Source organism: Canis aureus, chromosome 19 (genome assembly GCF_053574225.1).
Source record: "Canis aureus isolate CA01 chromosome 19, VMU_Caureus_v.1.0, whole genome shotgun sequence".
In the NCBI taxonomy this organism is placed as follows: domain Eukaryota; kingdom Metazoa; phylum Chordata; class Mammalia; order Carnivora; family Canidae; genus Canis; species Canis aureus.
The window spans coordinates 8,144,031-8,161,496 of record NC_135629.1 but is presented as its reverse complement, the minus strand read 5'-3'; the positions used below and the strand labels follow the sequence as shown (position 1 = coordinate 8,161,496).

Below are 17,466 nucleotides of genomic sequence, written 5' to 3'. Positions count from 1 at the left end.
TCAGAGTAATTTTGGGTTCCCTACTTCCTATTTGTGATAAAGTTATTTCTGTTTTCCTTTCTGATATTTTAACTTATTTTATATTTTAACTTATTTCCAGAGTTACCAGAGTCTCTTTTTATTGTAGAACTTAGCGTAGTACTGTTACACTCGTTATCAACATCCTTTCTGATAGAGACATCAAATTTTTGACATTTAGTTTTCTCATAATTTCATCACTATTCAAAGCCTCCCTGTGCATCAAATTACTGCCTTCCCCCCACTTATCTTGAATTATCTCCTTAGAAAGGATTCCTAGATAGTTACTTAGTGAAAGGGTTTGAATACTTAAAGGTTTACCGTCAATGGTACACCGGTAAATGTTTGACAGCTGACTCTCAGGTAGGTCAAAACCCTGATTGTATAGTGTTTGCTTCTTTCCGTGGTGCTGCTACTCCCACTGTGGCCAATTTCAAGCTACTAATGTGAAGTCACAGAACATGGAGATGGCAAGAGATGGTAACGGTTGACTCTTCCAAGTCTGCCTGCACCAGCTCTGGCACACCACTGCTTATCTGTCATAGCTCTAGCACACAAACCATGCCAGTTCTTGGTCCTGCCAGTTGTGCCCCCTTACCAGCTCTGGAATGTTGTACATTTTACATATTTGCATCAGTTAAAAATGGGCCTTGTTTACGTTCTTATTTCCCCTCAGGGAAATAACGATTCTGCTGAGTAGTCACAGTGGCAACTGCGTCACTAACAACAATTACTTGTCCTTCAAGCCAGTGCTTGTGATTCCATCAAAAACAGCCCATATCACTATTCCGTTGCCAGTCTTTTTGGAAATCTTGCTTGAGTCTTTTGCTTTCTGCAGAGCAGTTACTGAAGATTGGATGTTTGGGAAACATTTTGTAATTTTAACAACATTAGCGTTTAATTCTAGGGTTTTAAAATCTTTGGACAAGAACGATAGCAAAGGAACAGCAATTGATATGCTATTAGCGGGCTCTTTCTTCACTTAGCAAGCTCCACGTCTTGGCAGCCATCTGTGACATTGCTGTGCATTAGATACTTGGATTTTTGTCCTTTTCTTTTAAAACCTGTAATCGCCTTTGCGCATTTCCTGTTATATCAAGTGTTTGAGTAATAGATGGCCATTTGTCAGATAAACGTGTTTACTGAAGTTACTCAAGTTGACAATTTTGCCCTTTTCTCTCTTACACTGTACTTTCTCGGCAAATAGCTGGGTGGACCATAGCCAGAGCATGACTGAGCTACTTCAACGAATTGCATGCTCTCAGCCAAGTAGAAAGGAGCATTTATTTCAACAACCTTCTGAACAAATGTTTTTTTTTTTTTTTTCCAATTACATTTTGCTTCTTTCTACTGATTTGTATTACAAAAGGAAATGATTTGCCCAACTTCACACAATGATTGTGTGACAAAGCCAGTTGGAGAACACAGAACTCCTGGCCCATAATGATTTCTGACTGTCACTACCACCAATAAAAAAAATCTATTTACCCAAAGAGTTAAGCTGGCTTACCTACTATTGTGCTGACTAATTTCTACAGTAATTGACGTTCCTGATTTGGTTCCAAAAGCACTTAAACATTTTGGAATAACTTTTGAATCATCAAAGAAATATTAAATAATGTTCAGCCTAAATGTCAAATGGATTCTGTAATTTTCCTGTCTGGATGTTTGCTTTTTGTACTCATGCATGCCTCATGTGGGTAGGAGAGTTGCTTTGTTTATTTATTTTTTTAAAGATTTTATTTATTCATTTATGAGAGACACAGATAGAGAGGCAGAGAAGCAGGCTCCATGCAAGGATCCCGGTGAGGAACTGGATCCCAGGACTCCAGGATCACGCCCTGGGCCGAAGGCAGGCACTAAACCACTGAGCCACTCAGGGACCCCTAGGAGAGTTACTTTAAAGCATTTCCAAGTCGACCTCCCTTTGTGGGTGATAGATTCTCTCCAGCAGTTCATTCCTGTGCTGTAGCTCATCTTAGGTCAGGTTGCTCTAAGAAACCTGTTCCTGGTTTTTGCTGCTCAGAAAAAGTTTTTTTTGTTTGTTTTTTTTTTTTGTTTTTTTATCACCTTCTTATCTCATTGTTTTTGTATTTAGTGTCAGAAATATGCTCATTCTTTGAAATTAGGCATCCACTTATAGTACCTTATATGATATTCTTGTTTCTTTCTTTTTTTTTTTTTTAAGATTTTATTTATTTATTCATGAGAGAGAGAGAGAGAGAGAGAGAGAGAGGCAGAGACACAGGCAGAGGGAGAAGCAGGCTCCATGCAGGGAGCCCGACGTTGGACTTGATCCCGGATCTCCAGGATCAGGCCCTGGGCTGAAGGCAGCGGTAAACCGCTGAGCCACCCAGGCTACCCTGTTTCTATGATTAAAATTCACTTAGTCCCAAATCTGCATTTACAGATGATAAAACCCAAGTGTAGAAAATATTTGATAAACTGGAACTTATTCCTTCTTTTCTCTGCCAGTTAGGAAAAAGGAACATTGAGACTGAGGGTACATCTATACTATGTAACAGTAACAGATTGAACCTGCAGGGACTACAGTAGAGCTTATCTACATGGCTGTTAGTGTTAGCATTTGTTGAGTGTTTGCCTTGTTTCCAGTCTGAGTCCGGGCAGAGTTCTCCAAGGAGGAGAAACCTAAGGCATAGAGAACTAGTATGAGAGTAAGTAACTTAGGGCATCTGCTAAGAGTCCATATCTACTGAGTCACATTTGAAAATTGAAACTCAGAATCTCAATGCAAACAGGATTTTCTGGATTGATATTATCTAGATTCTTCCTAAATAAAAGTTGAGTAGCCTTTAGATACCCAGTAAGATGAGCCTAATAAGTCTGTGTTGCCTTATAACATATGTAGGATTTTATTTCTCTTTAATGTTCTATAAAGTTTTATAATTCTGGAGGTAAAAGGAATCTTTTGAGATGAAATTATACAACCCATGGGGCACCTGGGTGGCTCAGTGGTTGAGCATCTGCCTTTGGCTCAGGGGGTGAACAGGGAGCCTGCTTCTCCCTCTGCCTATGTCTCTGCCTCTCTCTCCTTATCTCTCATGAATAAATAAATAAAATCTTTAAAAAGAAAGAAAGGAAAGGAACGAGGGAGGGAGATACAACTTGTTGTATCCTTTTTTTATAGGTGAGGACAGAATTTCCCCCCACCATCAGTTTTCCTCCCTACATTAGTATGCTTGCCTACTCACCCCCAAGGTCTGAAAATCAGTCAGTGGTAGAATTAGAACACATGCCTTCTGACCTCTAGCTGGTGCTTTTTCCACCACATCAGGTCATTTTCTTCTTCTAAGCTGTTTTAAATGTTCCAGAAATAGAATGCCAGTCTCTCCCTTCTCCCTCTTTTCTTGCTGGATAATAGAGTTGTAAATGTCTTTGATGAATTTTTAAAAATGTGAAGTCGAAGGAGTGATTACTTTTAAATGTAGTTTGTCCAGTAGATGCTGTCTGTCATGACTGTCATGACTGAAAGAAAGGAACAAAGCTGAAAGGTATCCCAGGTGGTGGTGGTGGCCAATGGGACCAGAACAACTCAAGGGAGAAAGGGAGACAGCTTCTGCATTCAGAGGGAGCCTTAGGGGGAGTGCCTAATTCTTTGAGTTCTCTCGCTTCTCAGAGCAAATCCCTTGAGATTAAACTGTCACATTCTCACCCAGCAGGAGAATCCTAGTGTTAAAATGTCACTGAAGGGAGAACCTGTACTGTTGAGAAGGGAAAGGGGAGGAAAAGGAGCTAGCCAAGATGCTGCACCATGGCTTTATATGTGAGCTTCAGATCTCTGTTGGTCAGCCATCACTTCCTTCCCTCCAGCTGCCCCCCAGGATCCCTGCCCAAAGATAAGGTGTAAGGGGTAGAGCTTTCCAGATAGTGGGACCTAGAGAAATGGCCAATTCTGTCATTTTTTCAGCACAATTCTGTCATTTTTCAGTTTGCTTAGTATCCAGTACTGTGCCAGGCACCAATTGTCAAAAATGACAATTCTGTCATTTTTCAGTTTGCTTAGTATCCAGTACTGTGCCAGGCACCAAGGATGGAAAGATGCATATGTTAGACATTGCTCGAGCCCTCACAGAAGCCAGCAAAGAAACAGATACGAAAGGCATCCTCCATTCTGAAATGAATTTTTCCTTTTTTTAAAAGATTTTATTTATTAATGAGAAATAGAGAGAGGGGCAGAGACATAGGCAGAGGGAGATGCAGGCTCCCCATGGGGAACGTGATGCGGAATTCGATCCCAGGATCCTGGGTTCACAACCTGAGCTGAAGGCAGACGCTTAACCACTGAGCCACCCAGACATCCCTAAATTGCATTTTTCCTCACATTATTATTTTTCTAAAGTCAGGAATTGCTTGCAGTTGTTGCATATATTTAATGGTGTTTACTCTTTTTTTTTCTGGTTGGAGAGTGCATTTTATAGTCTGTGGTGCCTTTGAATCAAGAAAATACCAAGGTTCAACAAATAATCAGTTACCATAGGAAAAATATAGGACAAAATATAGCATGCAGATCACCTGGGTCCTTGTTAAAATGCAGATTTGGATCTAGCAGGGCTGGAGACCAGAAGTCTGAGATTCTGCATTTCTGACAAATTCCCATGTGATGCTACTGTTACATGAACTGCATTTTACAGAGAATGGAAAGACATAGAACCAATCCAGATTTTCCAAGGTAATGAAAGTGGCCCCACAGACTTTTTATTCTTTTGTCTACAAAAGAGAAATAACCTTCTCTAGTGGTTTTCAGAGTATGCGTGTGGACTGGTCCAAGTGCACAAGAATTACTTAGGCACTTTATACAGATACAGATAGCTAGCCTCACCACTGGAGATTTGGAGGCACTAATAATGAAGCAGCACTACACATGTACAGGGCTTTTCATGTCAGTACTATATCCTGTAATCCTCATTACAGCCCTGTGAGGTAGGTGCACCCTTTGATTCAGGTTTAAAAAGCTGAGGCCTGGAGTGCCTGGGTTCCTCAGTCAGTTAAGTGTCCTCCTCTTGATTTCAGCTCAGGTCATGATCTCAGGGTCATGAGATTGAGCAGTCTGTCAGGCTCTGTGCTCAGCGGGAAGTCTACTTGAGATCCTTTCTCCCTCTGCCCCCACTCACCTCTTAAAAAAAGGCGGGGCGGGGGGTGGGGGTGGGGGGAAGCTGATGTCTAAAGAATTTGACTGATTTGCCCTAGGCTACTCACATAGTTAGGGGCAGTACTCAGAATAATAGTTTCTGCAAACTCTGTTTTTAAAAGCTTCCTGGATGCTGGTGTTTCATCTCCCATGGAAAAGGAAATCTCAAATAAAGATGTTCTGTGTTTCCTGAAAGGATGGTTATATATTTGAATCTGTATTGAATTAAGTATGAATCCATCAGTTTGCATTAAAGGCATGAAATACACCTAGACAAAAAGCTTCAATGTTAGGAATAAGAAAATTTCACGTAGAGAATGTAGCAAAAAAAGAATATCCTTGGAATAATACAATAATTATCTGATAAGAGTAAAATTCATTTTCAGAAATATTTATTGAGCACAGATGAAGGCTAATTAATTGTCCTTCAATAGGAAATAGAAAAAAGTTATGGTGCACCAGTACAATGGAATGCCCTTCAGCCACTACTGACAGCGGTTGTAGAATGACATTTATTGGTGTGGAAAGCTTGCAATAGAATAAGAGATAATAAAACAATGTTTATAACATGATGTCATTTTTGCTTAGTAGTAAAAATTCCTTCCTTCCTTCCTTCCTTCCTTCCTTCCTTCCTTCCTTCCTTCCTCCCTCCCTCCCTCCCTCCCTCCCTCCTTCCTTCCCTCCCTCCCTCCCTACCTCCGTCCCTCCGTTGAGCAGTATGGTAAATAAGTGGAATTGTTTGGGCTGGTCTCATTCTTATAGAACTAACTGGAACTAGAGTAATCAAAATTCTTCCCTCTAAATATATCTAGTTCCTACTATGCTGGGCCTACTATAAGGTGTGGGAGAGTGCAGAGAAGAATTTGACAGCCCCTCTATCTAGAAGTTCAGCAGTCTGGTGTGTGATCCTTTTGCTTTCTTCTCTTCCCTCTAGCCCTTCATCAAATGTCTGATTGTTAATGCTTTTGCAGAATAGCATTAAAGGGAAGAAGAAGTCTTAGCAGTGTCTATACTGTGAACCTAACATGATACTTGACTCACTCAGAAAATCTTTTCTGTTCACAGATAACAATTGGTGTATATGATCCCTGTAACTTAGCGCAGCACCCCGGATGGCCTTTGAGGAATCTTTTGGTCCTAGCAGCTCACCGATGGTATTTACATGTGTGTGTCTGTGTCTGTCTGTCTCTGTCGATCTGTTTTTGACATTGTGTTTGCCTCTGCCTGTGTCTCTTTTTTCCCATATGCATTTTTTCATTTCTGGCATAGAAACCAGATAATAAATCAATCCATCAGTCCAGTTTCCATCAGTGGTGAGCCCCTAAGCAGGTATGTTACAGAGCTGCAGACTCTGACCATATTGCACTAAAGACATTTCAGAGTAGGGCAGGGTGAGCAGCAGAGGTTCCAAGCTGGAAACTCTCCAGCCCTTTCCTCCAGACATCTGGGTCACTCTCAGATAGGATTTTCCTTTGCTACTGTCTTCCTTTTCTCCTAGCCCTAAAATAATGAAAACAGGGTATCTAAGAGGTCAGTATACATTTGAAAAGATGCTCAACATCATTAGTCATCATGGACATAAAATATAATGAGTTTCTACTCAGTAATAGAGATACTGAGGTACCATGCTGAGATACTACTATATGCCTACCAAATGACTTGAAAAAGATGACAGTACCAAGCATTGTCAAAAGATGTGACTCTCACATCTCATTCACATCACAAAGATGTGAATCTCTCCTGCAGACTGCTTGAAAAGTGGCAGCATCCACTAGAGTTAAAACTATGTATGGCTCAATGATTTTTTTTCACAGGTAGATAGTGCACAGAAATGTGCATTCATATACAAGCAAAACACACATGCAGGGATATTTATAGCAGCATTTTTCTTTATAATCAAACACTGGGAATAACCCAGATGATGTCCCTCAACATGAAATGGTTAATAAATTGTGACACATTCACTGCAACAGAATGGGATGTTATCGTAAATCTGAGTGAACTGCTAATGCACGTGTCAACATGGATGCCATAATTTTGAGTCAAGGTAAGCTAGACCTTAAAAGAATACACACACTAGATTCTTTCCGTGTAAAGATCAGAACAGGCAAAACCCAGGAATGGACTTAGACATTAGAGTAGCAGTTACTCTTGAGGGAGGTAGCCAATGACTGGGAGAAGGCATGAGATAAGCTCTTTTATTTTAGGACTTGTGTACTTATCTTCCTATCTGTTTGACTTACATAAAAATGCTTTAAAAAAATGAAGATAGCTAAATTATAGATTGTCCCTAGAGGGGGAATGATTGCACTTGGTTATCCAGATAGTGTGTCTGTAGAGCACACATGGCTTGCTAACTACTCCTGACTGAGGAGCTGTTTCATAGAATGTGAGTTCAGAAGGGGAGAAGGGGGAACCAGGAGAACCTATGTGTGTCTTAGAGGTTCTTTTTAATGTCCTGTAAGCTTTATTTCCCCTGCACTTAAGATGCATTTGTCAGAATTATTTATTTGCAATGTGATTGTCATCTAAAATTCACTTAGAAAGAAATCAGCCAATTCATTGTTCAGTCTCTAAACATTTAGATAAAGGAAAACATGTGGATGTGTTCAGAATCTCTCAGAGGTTAAGGCCATGCCCCAAGAGTGTCAGGGAGGCATAATTAACAATGAATTGAATACTCTCCAACTGGTTTTGCTGAAGCTCTTATGTGAGCTCTTTCTTTTCCTTCCTTTAAAAAAATGAATTAATTAAAATCTGGGGCCTGACATCAGGAGTAGCTGTTTCCAGTCTGTTGAAGTCCTCTGCTTCCGGGACCGCACCATGCAGGGAATGAGAGACATTGCTCACAGCATCATCTTCGAAGTGAAGCTTCCAGAAATGGCATTTAGCCCAGGTAATTTGCAGGTCTTTGAGAATGCATATAATTATCATATATCAGAAACCGAAGCAAGCTTAACTTTCACCCCTTCACAATGGCAGCAGAAGGTAGAAAAAAGTACAGCTTCTACCTTTTTGCCCATGGGAACACCTCCCTTGAACAGAGGGCACACACTGCTATTCAGAAAGGAACAAAGGCAGAGAATGTCCTCAGGAAATTTCCTCCAGGCCTTTTTTTCTTTCATTCTTGAGGATTCTTTTCCCCCTTAGTTTTTGTTTCACATAAAATCTTTATTCCTGACCTTTCTTACGGGAAGAACAAAGTATTAATACATTTACGTATTCATTTGTTATATAAAATTATGTGTGATCCTGCTGTCCATGTAGCAAACCAGTCAGCAGAAGTGCCATTTCTCCTTTCACGTTTAGTATTCTTCTTTAGATCCAGGGTGGTAGACGGTAGCTGTTAGGAAACTTTAACTCACAGATATTTTACAGGTGTGTGTGTGTGTGTGTGTGTGTGTGTACACATACATTTATGTATTTATATGCATGTTACAAAGATAGAATACATACTCAAATTTGAGTAAAATAAAGATAATAATACCCACCTCATGGAGTCTCCCTTAGGACGAATATGTGTCTTATGTAAAAGAACACAAAGTCTGGCATATTATAGTTATTTAATAGATGCTAATTTATGTTAATTTCCTATCTTACACAAAGCCCAGCACTCTCCAAAATGATCTCAGATTTCTGTGACTTACATGCTTTCCAACCTTTATACACGTTATTTAATTTGCTCTTTACCACCTCTGCATTGTTCCAAGGCGCATTGCTTTCTTTCATCTGGGGGTTGTGTGTCTCAGAGAGAGACAGACAGAGAGAGAGAGAGAGAGAGAGAGTGTGTGTGTGTGTGTGTGTGTGTGTGTGTGTGTTGGGGAGGGCAGTGTTATCACCTCCTCTGAGATGTCTTCTAGAGTGAAGTCAGAAGGTTTCAGGATTGACTCTGAGGGCATTTTATTGGTGATTCTTTGCCACAGCACTGATAAATGTCTTAAATAGATCTCTGGGAAAGGTTGATGATGGATTCAGCTTGGTTAGGCAAAGAAAGGCTACAGGTTTTAAGTTGAGAGCCCTAAGAAATCCTCTGCTTCTCTGCTGTCTTTAGATACAGGCATTTGATTTAGCACCCTCTTCTGGCACATTCTAAAATAGCTTCCATATGCTGTTAACTGAGGTACCATACCTGTGTGTTACTAAACCAACAACTGTAGATAGTTCTAGGGGAATGGGTGAGTTAACTAACAATGTGTGCCTGGTCTGTGCCTGACAAACCACCAGGTGCCTTCCACACTACTCAATCCTGCCAGCTATCCTATAGAGTAGGGACTTTTGTTTTCCATTTTTATGATAAAGTCTTCATATGATTCTTCCTCCACAATCCCAGCAATCTTGCTGATGTTTGGTGAAGCTAGAAAAGCCCAGAAACATTGCACATCTCCTTTTGAAAACTATATTTTCGGGCAGCCCTGGTGGCTCAGCAGTTTCGTACTGCCTTTGGCCCAGGGTATGATCCTGGAGACCCGGGATCGAGTCTCAAGTCAGGCTCCCTGCATGGACCCTGCTTCTCCTTCTGCCTGTGTCTCTGCCCCTCTGTGTGTGTGTGTGTGTGTGTGTCTCATGAATAAATAAATCTTAAAAAAAAAAAAGAAAAGTATGTTTTCTATCATCCAATAATGCCTTCGATACAGCTTCTTTATGCTTGATGTTGAGTGTAGATCATTTACTTTAGAAAAGGCAAATTTTCTTTCTTTTTTTGTGTACATTAATGTTTTCCCTCATAGCTCTAAATAAAACTTTATTTTTTATTTTTCTTAAAAGACTAATTTATTTATTTGACAGAGAGAGAGAGCATGAGAGTGGCAGGCAGAGGGAGAGGGAGCTCTCCCTGCTCTGCGGAGAGCCCAGTGTGGGGCTTGGTCCCAGGATCCTGAGATCATGACCTGAGCTGAAGGCAGATGCTTAACCAACTGAGCCACCCAGGCGCCCCTCTAAATAAAGCTGAATAAAACTTTGTAAAGAGTTATTCTATATCATAGTGTGAACTGAAGGTTGTTGATGATAGTATTTTTTATTATTTTGAAGACAACCCATAGTTGCAATGGCAGTGACATAAAAGTATAATTTTAATCATCCTTTGCTCCTTGTGGCACAGTCAAGTCCACTGTCCATTGTTGATACAAAAAGTGTCCTGGCAGCCAGCTGAAGAAGGCAACTGTCTCTGCTGAGAGTGGGAGATTCTTCATTTTAATTCCTGTCCTTCATGTTCTCCTCCTGCTTGTTTAGCTTTTCTCCTAAAAATATTTTTCTATTAATTTGGGGCATGTCTTATGGATGTAGTTGATACAGAGGCAGACAAGATGTACTAAACACTATTGATAGATTAAATATATATCTTTTTCATTATTAAGCTTAAAGTATATCTAATTTTATTTATTTATTTTTATATCTTAAAGTATATCTAATTAGATAATAAAGAAATGGCTATAGCCATTTCTATAGCCATATAGAAATGGCTATAAGGTTTTGATTACAGAGATGTTTTCATTTGAAATGAATTTTTTTTTTTTTGTCCTATGACTTCTTATCTGTAACAAGAGAAAACTTAGGCCAGAGTTATTAGTTACAGTACTAGACTGTGGTTCTGAAATCTTCAAGGTTTTGGCTATATATTAGAAGCATTTTTAAAATTTAATGTAAGAATAGTTAAGGAAAACAAACAAAATATGAATTTAGTAACATGTCTGAATTCCTTTTCCCAGAAAAAAAGAATTTTGAATTCTTGACTTAAGAACTCATCTATTTTTTTTAAGATTTTATTTGTTTATTTATGAGAAACACAGAAAGAGAGGAGGCAGAGACACAGGCAGAGGGAAAAGCAGGCTCCCTGCAGGGAGCCTGCTGCAGGACTCAATCTCAGGACCCTAGGATCCTCCCTGAGCCATAGGCAGACACTCAACCATTGAGCCATCCAGGTGCCCCAAGAACTCATCTATTATATACGTCTTAATTTTTTATTACATTAAAAAACAAAAAACCCACATCAGAGTGCCTGAGTTAAAGTGGGAAGGGATATTTGTTTTCTGGCTCCTTGCTACGAATGATATTTCCAGCCACAGGGAAACCCAACTAGCTTTTGAGGATAATTGGTTCCAATGTTTTCCATCGGTCATCTTATCCCAGAAAGGAAAGATTGTGTTAAGGAAATCTATACCTTGTAGGTCCCATAATTACATTGAACAATACTGTTTTTAAAAACAAAGGTCAAAAGCTAGAAGATTCCCAAGGAAAGAAAATAGAAGTGTTGACAGCAATCTAAAAGTAGGAGAAAGGCCAAAGAACACCAACATACAAATTAGAAACATATGATTCTTCCCAGTAGTCCTATACATTTTTAAGTCAGGGAGTTTCTGTTCCTTCACAGACTGTTACTTAAGGCAGACATTGGAGGGGATGCTAGCAGCATGGGTTATCCTCCTGATAAGGAGTTGAGGCTTTATTATGAATTTCAGGTATTTGATGAGAAAGGGAGAGTGACAGAGGTCCTAAGATGTGAGGAGTATAAGAAAGTGAGTGGCTGCCATTAGCAGGTCTCCACCAAGGAATTCAGGTCACTGTTAAGGTGAGAAAGTAGCAGGAGTATTCTAGAAAGCAAGTGAGACACTTAAGAGGACTTCGTAATAGTAGATTAGAGCAGCCACGGGACCCTTATCCTCTTAGATCAGACTTTGAGAACTGGAATTGGAAGTTCAGAGGCACCCATAGCAGAGATTAAAAGAAGTTAGTGGAGAAGAGAGAAGTCAAGGAAGGGGAAAGTCTGAATGGATAAGGATATATTTAAAGGAGAGGACAGCTTAATAGAGGGACAGGCTAGGTGTGCAGTGACCATGTTGAAAGACTGAGCAGCAGGACATGGTAAGGATGAGGAACAGAAAGGATGTACTGAACGCAAAGCTTCAAAGCCTGGTGGGAACTTCAGTGGAAAGTGCAGTCATTCTGGCTGGTCTTCCCTGGATAGAGAGCCCCCCAAAGATACCTATCCCAGATAGGATGGTCTATTTTGGTGCGTAACTTCTGGGAACTGCAGAAGTTGACTCAACTCAGGCCAGAGTTGAGGGCTATTTCAGAAGCACCTTTACATGAAAACCATGCTCAGGTCTGGTGGTCTCTCAGCAAGGGTATGGCTAGTTGAGGAAGATGGCGAGCAACTGCAGCAAGTACGCGCAAATTCAGATCCTGGAGCCTCTGTGAGAAAGAAGTGAACTGAAAACTTACTAATGTGTCGGCCATCTTGCTACTTGACTTGCTCATTTTTTATTCTTTCCTCCTTCATTCAACTCACTATTGTATTTGCCTTAAGATTGTCCCAAGGCGGTCGGATGGGAAAAAAACCAGAAAGGCGGCATGGGACCGAGGATGGTGAACCTCAGTGAATGTATGGACCCTAAAAGGTATAGTTTGGAAGCTGTTTTCTCCAGTGGGGCTGTTTGTCACCAAACACACAGCAGGTTCTGTCAGGCGAACCGCATCACTGAGTTCAGTGCAGGGGATACCATTCACATTGATGAGTGTTACTCCACTGACTCTTGATTGAAGCGTGTTAGTGCGAATTAATATCCTGATGGAGATTTTGAAGGATGCACAGTTCATCTGCTCTCTACACATTATAAATTTTGTTCTTGCTTTGAGCTGAGACTCTCGAACCTAGTTACACCAATACCTACTAACTTTTAGTCCTTTATTCATGGCCCTTTAATTTAGTCCATTGGCCTACATTGAAGGACATTGTAAGAATATTTCATGGAAACCAACGTTGTATTGAAAGGATGATATAAGTGCACCCTTTTTTGAGGGGACATATTTCTTGTTTTTCAGTATTAGGGAAAACTTTCCTCTTAAGTTGCTGGTATCTTTTTTATTTATAGATACAATAACTCCTGTAAGTGGTCATGTTTGCATTTTTACTTTGGCTGCTAGGGGCTCAGTATCAAATTTGTGGCCTATCACTAGCAATTGCAGTGGTCTACAGTGGCACACATGTTGTGTCATTTCTCCTCCCTATTGCCCTAAAGCTTCATCTTATTTTCCCTTTGATCCCATTTTGCTCAGGATTTGTTCTTCATTTTCTTATAGAGATGCTTTCTATCTTTTTAGGGTAAGATGAGGGCATAAATGAGTGACTGAATGAATAAATAATTCTGTCATTTTCTAGGTTAGCTGAGTCATCAGTGGATCTAAATCTCAAATTGATGTGTTGGAGGTTGGTCCCTACTTTGGACTTAGAGAAGGTTGTGTCTGTCAAGTGTCTGTTGCTTGGAGCCGGCACATTGGGTTGTAATGTAGCTAGGACATTGATGGTAAGTTTGTGGGGGCCAAATGGTACCTCCAAAGCTGTGTATACCAGTTTGCTTCCTACCTCCCAGATTCCCCTTTTCCTCTTTTTCTCACTCCCTTCCTTCTCCCCTCCCTCTCTCCTTTCCTTTTTTTTATTTATTTTTTAATTTTTTTTAAATTTTTATTTATTTATGATAGTCACACACAGAGAGAGAGAGGCAGAGACACAGGCAGAGGGAGAAGCAGGCTCCATGCACCGGGAGCCCGACGTGGGATTCGATCCCGGGTCTCCAGGATCGCGCCCCGGGCCAAAGGCAGGCGCCAAACCACGGCGCCACCCAGGGATCCCATCTCCCTTCCTTTTTTATCTCAGTTATCTTTTTAACTAAAAAAGAAACTCATACTTTTATTGTAAAGTAGAAACAGAAAGTCTTTCTCCACCTTCATCTCAAATCCCATTTCCCAAAATTAAACAGACTTCCTAGATGAGTAAACAGTAAAGCACTCCCTGAAGTTTTCATAGGCAGATACAAATATAGAGAGGGACCTTTGTCATCTTTGCTGTCATTTGTTTATTTGTATTTTTAAAAATTGGATCATGGCATACTGTCTGTAACAGGTTTTTATTCTTCATAGAAAAGTAATTGTGGTTCTCTATGTGTTCTGTATTATGTATATGTAGTATTTTGTTGTATGACCATGTCCTCAATTTTTTTCAATTTCAGCATATTTTTTGAGATGCTGCTGAAATGAATATTTTTATATCTTTACATATGTATGTGATTATTTCTTTAGGGAAAAAAAAAAGCCCCAGTAGAAATTATTATGTTAGAGAGAATGTATTATGTGTGTGTGTGTGTGTGTGTATGCACACACACTATGTATATATAAGTTTTTTTTATTTTATTTTTTTTATTTTTTTTTATTTTTTAAGATTTTATTTATTTATTCATGATAGTCACAGAGAGAGAGAGAGGCAGAGACACAAGCAGAGGGAGAAGCAGGCTCCATGCACCGGGAGCCCGATGTGGGATTCGATCCCGGGTCTCCAGGATCACGCCCTGGGCCAAAGGCAGGCGCCAAACCGCTGCGCCACCCAGGGATCCCTATAAGTTTTTTTTCAAGCTAAGTTACCTTCCAAAAACATTTTACTAGCCTGTACTTTTAGAACCATATACAAAACAGAGCTTTTTAATTTGTTTCTTTTATTAGTGAGAGTATATCTTTAATTTAATTTCCTTTGTGAATATTATTTATTTTATTCATCTAAATTTTAAAATATATTGACACAAAATACATATAATACTCTCTTAGCATCTTTTAAAACTCTGTCTTTTTAAAAAATCTTTCCTCACTCCCAAGGTTGCATGTTTACGTTTTCTCCTTTTTCCTATTATTCAGACTTTCCAGAGAGGATTGTCTGTCTTATCAGTCTTTTTGGAGGACTCAGTCCTTGATTTATTTATTAGTTTTATAGTTTTTGTTTTTGTTTTGTTTTGTTTTGCTTTCAGATTCATTAATACCTGTTTTTATCTTCATTAATATCTTCCTCTTTTTGTGAAATTTATTTTGTGTTCTTTATCTGGCTTCCAGAATTAGGTGTTTAGGTTTTCTTAGCATTATTGAGAATTATAAAGTCATTGGAAATCTACCATAGAAAATTTGTAAAGTGTAAAAGTTATAAAGCAGAAAAAGAAGACACCCATTTTCTTACCACTTTTTCACTTATTTCCTTTAATGTTTGTTAAATATATATTTAAAAATCTTATTTGATTTATATAATGCCCTTCACTTTTATTTATTAACATTGTAAACACTTTCTCATGTAATTAAAAATAATGCCTGTAAAGCGTTTTTAATGTCTATAGAATATGCTTTTTTATTTTTATTTTTTTTATTTTTTTTTTAGAATATGCTTTTTTAAAAAAAAATTATTTATTTATTCATGAGAGACACACAGAGAGAGAGAGGCAGAGACATAGGCAGAGGGAGAAGCAGGCTCCATGCAGGGAGCCCGACATGGGATTCGATCCCGGGTCTCCAGGATCACGCCCTGGGCTGAAGGCAGGTGCTACACCACTGAGCCACTCAGGGATACCCTAGAATATGCTTTCTTATATGATGAAATGTAATGTTCTAAGATACTCCCCTTATGGTAAGCATTAACATTGTTTCCAGTATTTTACAACTGCAAATTATGTTGTGGAACATTTTTGTTAATATTTCAAATTGCGAAGGGGAGGAGGGCGGGGGGTGGGAGTGAATGGGTGACGGGCACTGGGTGTTATTCTGTATGTTAGTAAATTGAACACCAATAAAAAAAAAAAAAAAAAAAAAAAAAAAAAAAATATTTCAAATTGCTTCCTAGGGTAGATTGCTGGAAGTATTTACTGAGGTTAGATTGCTGCAAATAGGCCAAAAGATATGAACATTTGAAAGATTCTAGAAACATATTGCCAAATTGCTTTCCAGAAAAATTATATCAGTTTACAAAAATTCTCATCCAGTACAATAGCTTTTCATCACCACATCCTCACCAGCATTGAATATTACAGTTTTCTTTAATCTTAGCTATTTAAACTGTGTAGCATTCCAGGAAGCCAAAAGTTGAGTGTGAATGCCCCCCTGGATGTGGCTAACCTATGGCCTGTTTGTAATTTACTTGGCTTTCTTTCCATTGCCCAGCATCTTCCTAGACTGCCTTCCACTCAGCATTGCTTTAAGGGATGTAAAAATACTTCAGAAATAAATGTGTCGGGGATCCTTGGGTGGCTCAGTGGTTTAGTGCCACCTTCAGCCCAGGGTGTGATCCTGGAGACCCAGGATGGAGTCCCCCATCAGGCTCCCTGCATGGAGCCTCTTCACCCTCTGCCTGTGTCTCTGCCTCTCCCTCTCTCTCTCTCTCTGTGTGTGTGTGTGTGTCTGTGTCTTTCATGAATAAATAAAGAAAATCTTAAAAAAGGAAAAAAGAAATAAATGTGTCCAAATCAAGCATAAGTGACTTTTGGATTTTCTGTGTCTTTTTTTTTTTTTTTAAGATTTTCTTTATTTATTCATGAGAGACACACAGAGAGAGGGATTTTCCGTATCTTTATTCAGCCTCCACGGTAGATTGCTTTGCTGGTAAAAGTCACTTATAAAACTGGATGAGTATGGGCAGCCCCGGTGGCTCAGCGGTTTAGCGCCACCTTCAACCCAGGGTGTGATCCTGGAGATCCAGGATCAAGTCCCACGTCAGGCTCCCTGCATGGAGCCTGTCCTGCCTGTGTCTCTGCCTTCATCTCTCTCTCTGTATCTCATTAATAAATAAATAAAAAAAAAAAAAACTGGATGAGTAGACCAAGTTTACCAGTGGGCTTTCAACACAGATAACTGTGCTTTTGAAAAGATAGATTCTGGCCTGTCCTCAACCCTGAAAATGAACCTTGGATTCTTGTTGACCATCCCCTTGGAAACATCAGTTTAACTGAGTTTCTGAGTCTCTGATGGAAGGATATTGAAAGAAGAGAGAGCAGAATCAGCTTTGTAGCCAAAATCTTCTATGACATTATACAATGGGAAATAACTCATAAGTCATTTTTCTGAGGAGTTAATTCAGGATTTAAGGGAGTTTTAAGTGAGCTGTTATTTATACTTAATTATTCATTAAGGGAAAGCAAGGACATTTGGGGGCTCATTGCTAATCCTTTTAAGACAACAGCTTAGACAATTCCTATGGGACTTACCTCCAAATTTTTCTCTGGTGATACTGTCAAAAATAATGAGTTATTAGTCAGACCCACTCTGACATTTCTTAGTCTCATTACTGCAGGAAACCAGGCACCGGGTATATAATTATTTTGTCTTTTAAAGGAAGTTGACCCTCCGTTGATCAAAAACTGAATTTGCACAATTCTTTTTCTGAAGTTTCCTATATTTTGAAGTTCCTAAGCTACTCCAAAGCAAAACCTCTTTTAGGGATTTCAAGAGAGACACCCTGTGACATGTTTGTCAGAAACACACCATGATCTCTTGTTTCCATG

General features: G+C 39.4%; 1 protein-coding gene across 17 annotated transcripts in view; it reads left to right on the top strand.

The window, feature by feature from the left end:
• Positions 1–17,466, top strand: part of ATG7 (autophagy related 7) — a 237,862-nt gene that overhangs the window by 33,601 nt on the left and 186,795 nt on the right. For all 17 annotated transcript variants that reach the window (XR_013357403.1, XR_013357402.1, XR_013357407.1 and 14 more), the window contains 4 exons: positions 6,233–6,321; positions 7,942–8,063; positions 12,471–12,561; positions 13,323–13,467. Coding sequence is in view for 11 of the 17 variants with exons in the window: in XM_077857802.1 (XP_077713928.1) it covers positions 6,233–6,321; positions 7,942–8,063; positions 12,471–12,561; positions 13,323–13,467 (447 nt within the window). In the remaining 6 variants the exon portion in view is untranslated. The remainder of the gene's footprint in view (positions 1–6,232; positions 6,322–7,941; positions 8,064–12,470; positions 12,562–13,322; positions 13,468–17,466) is intronic.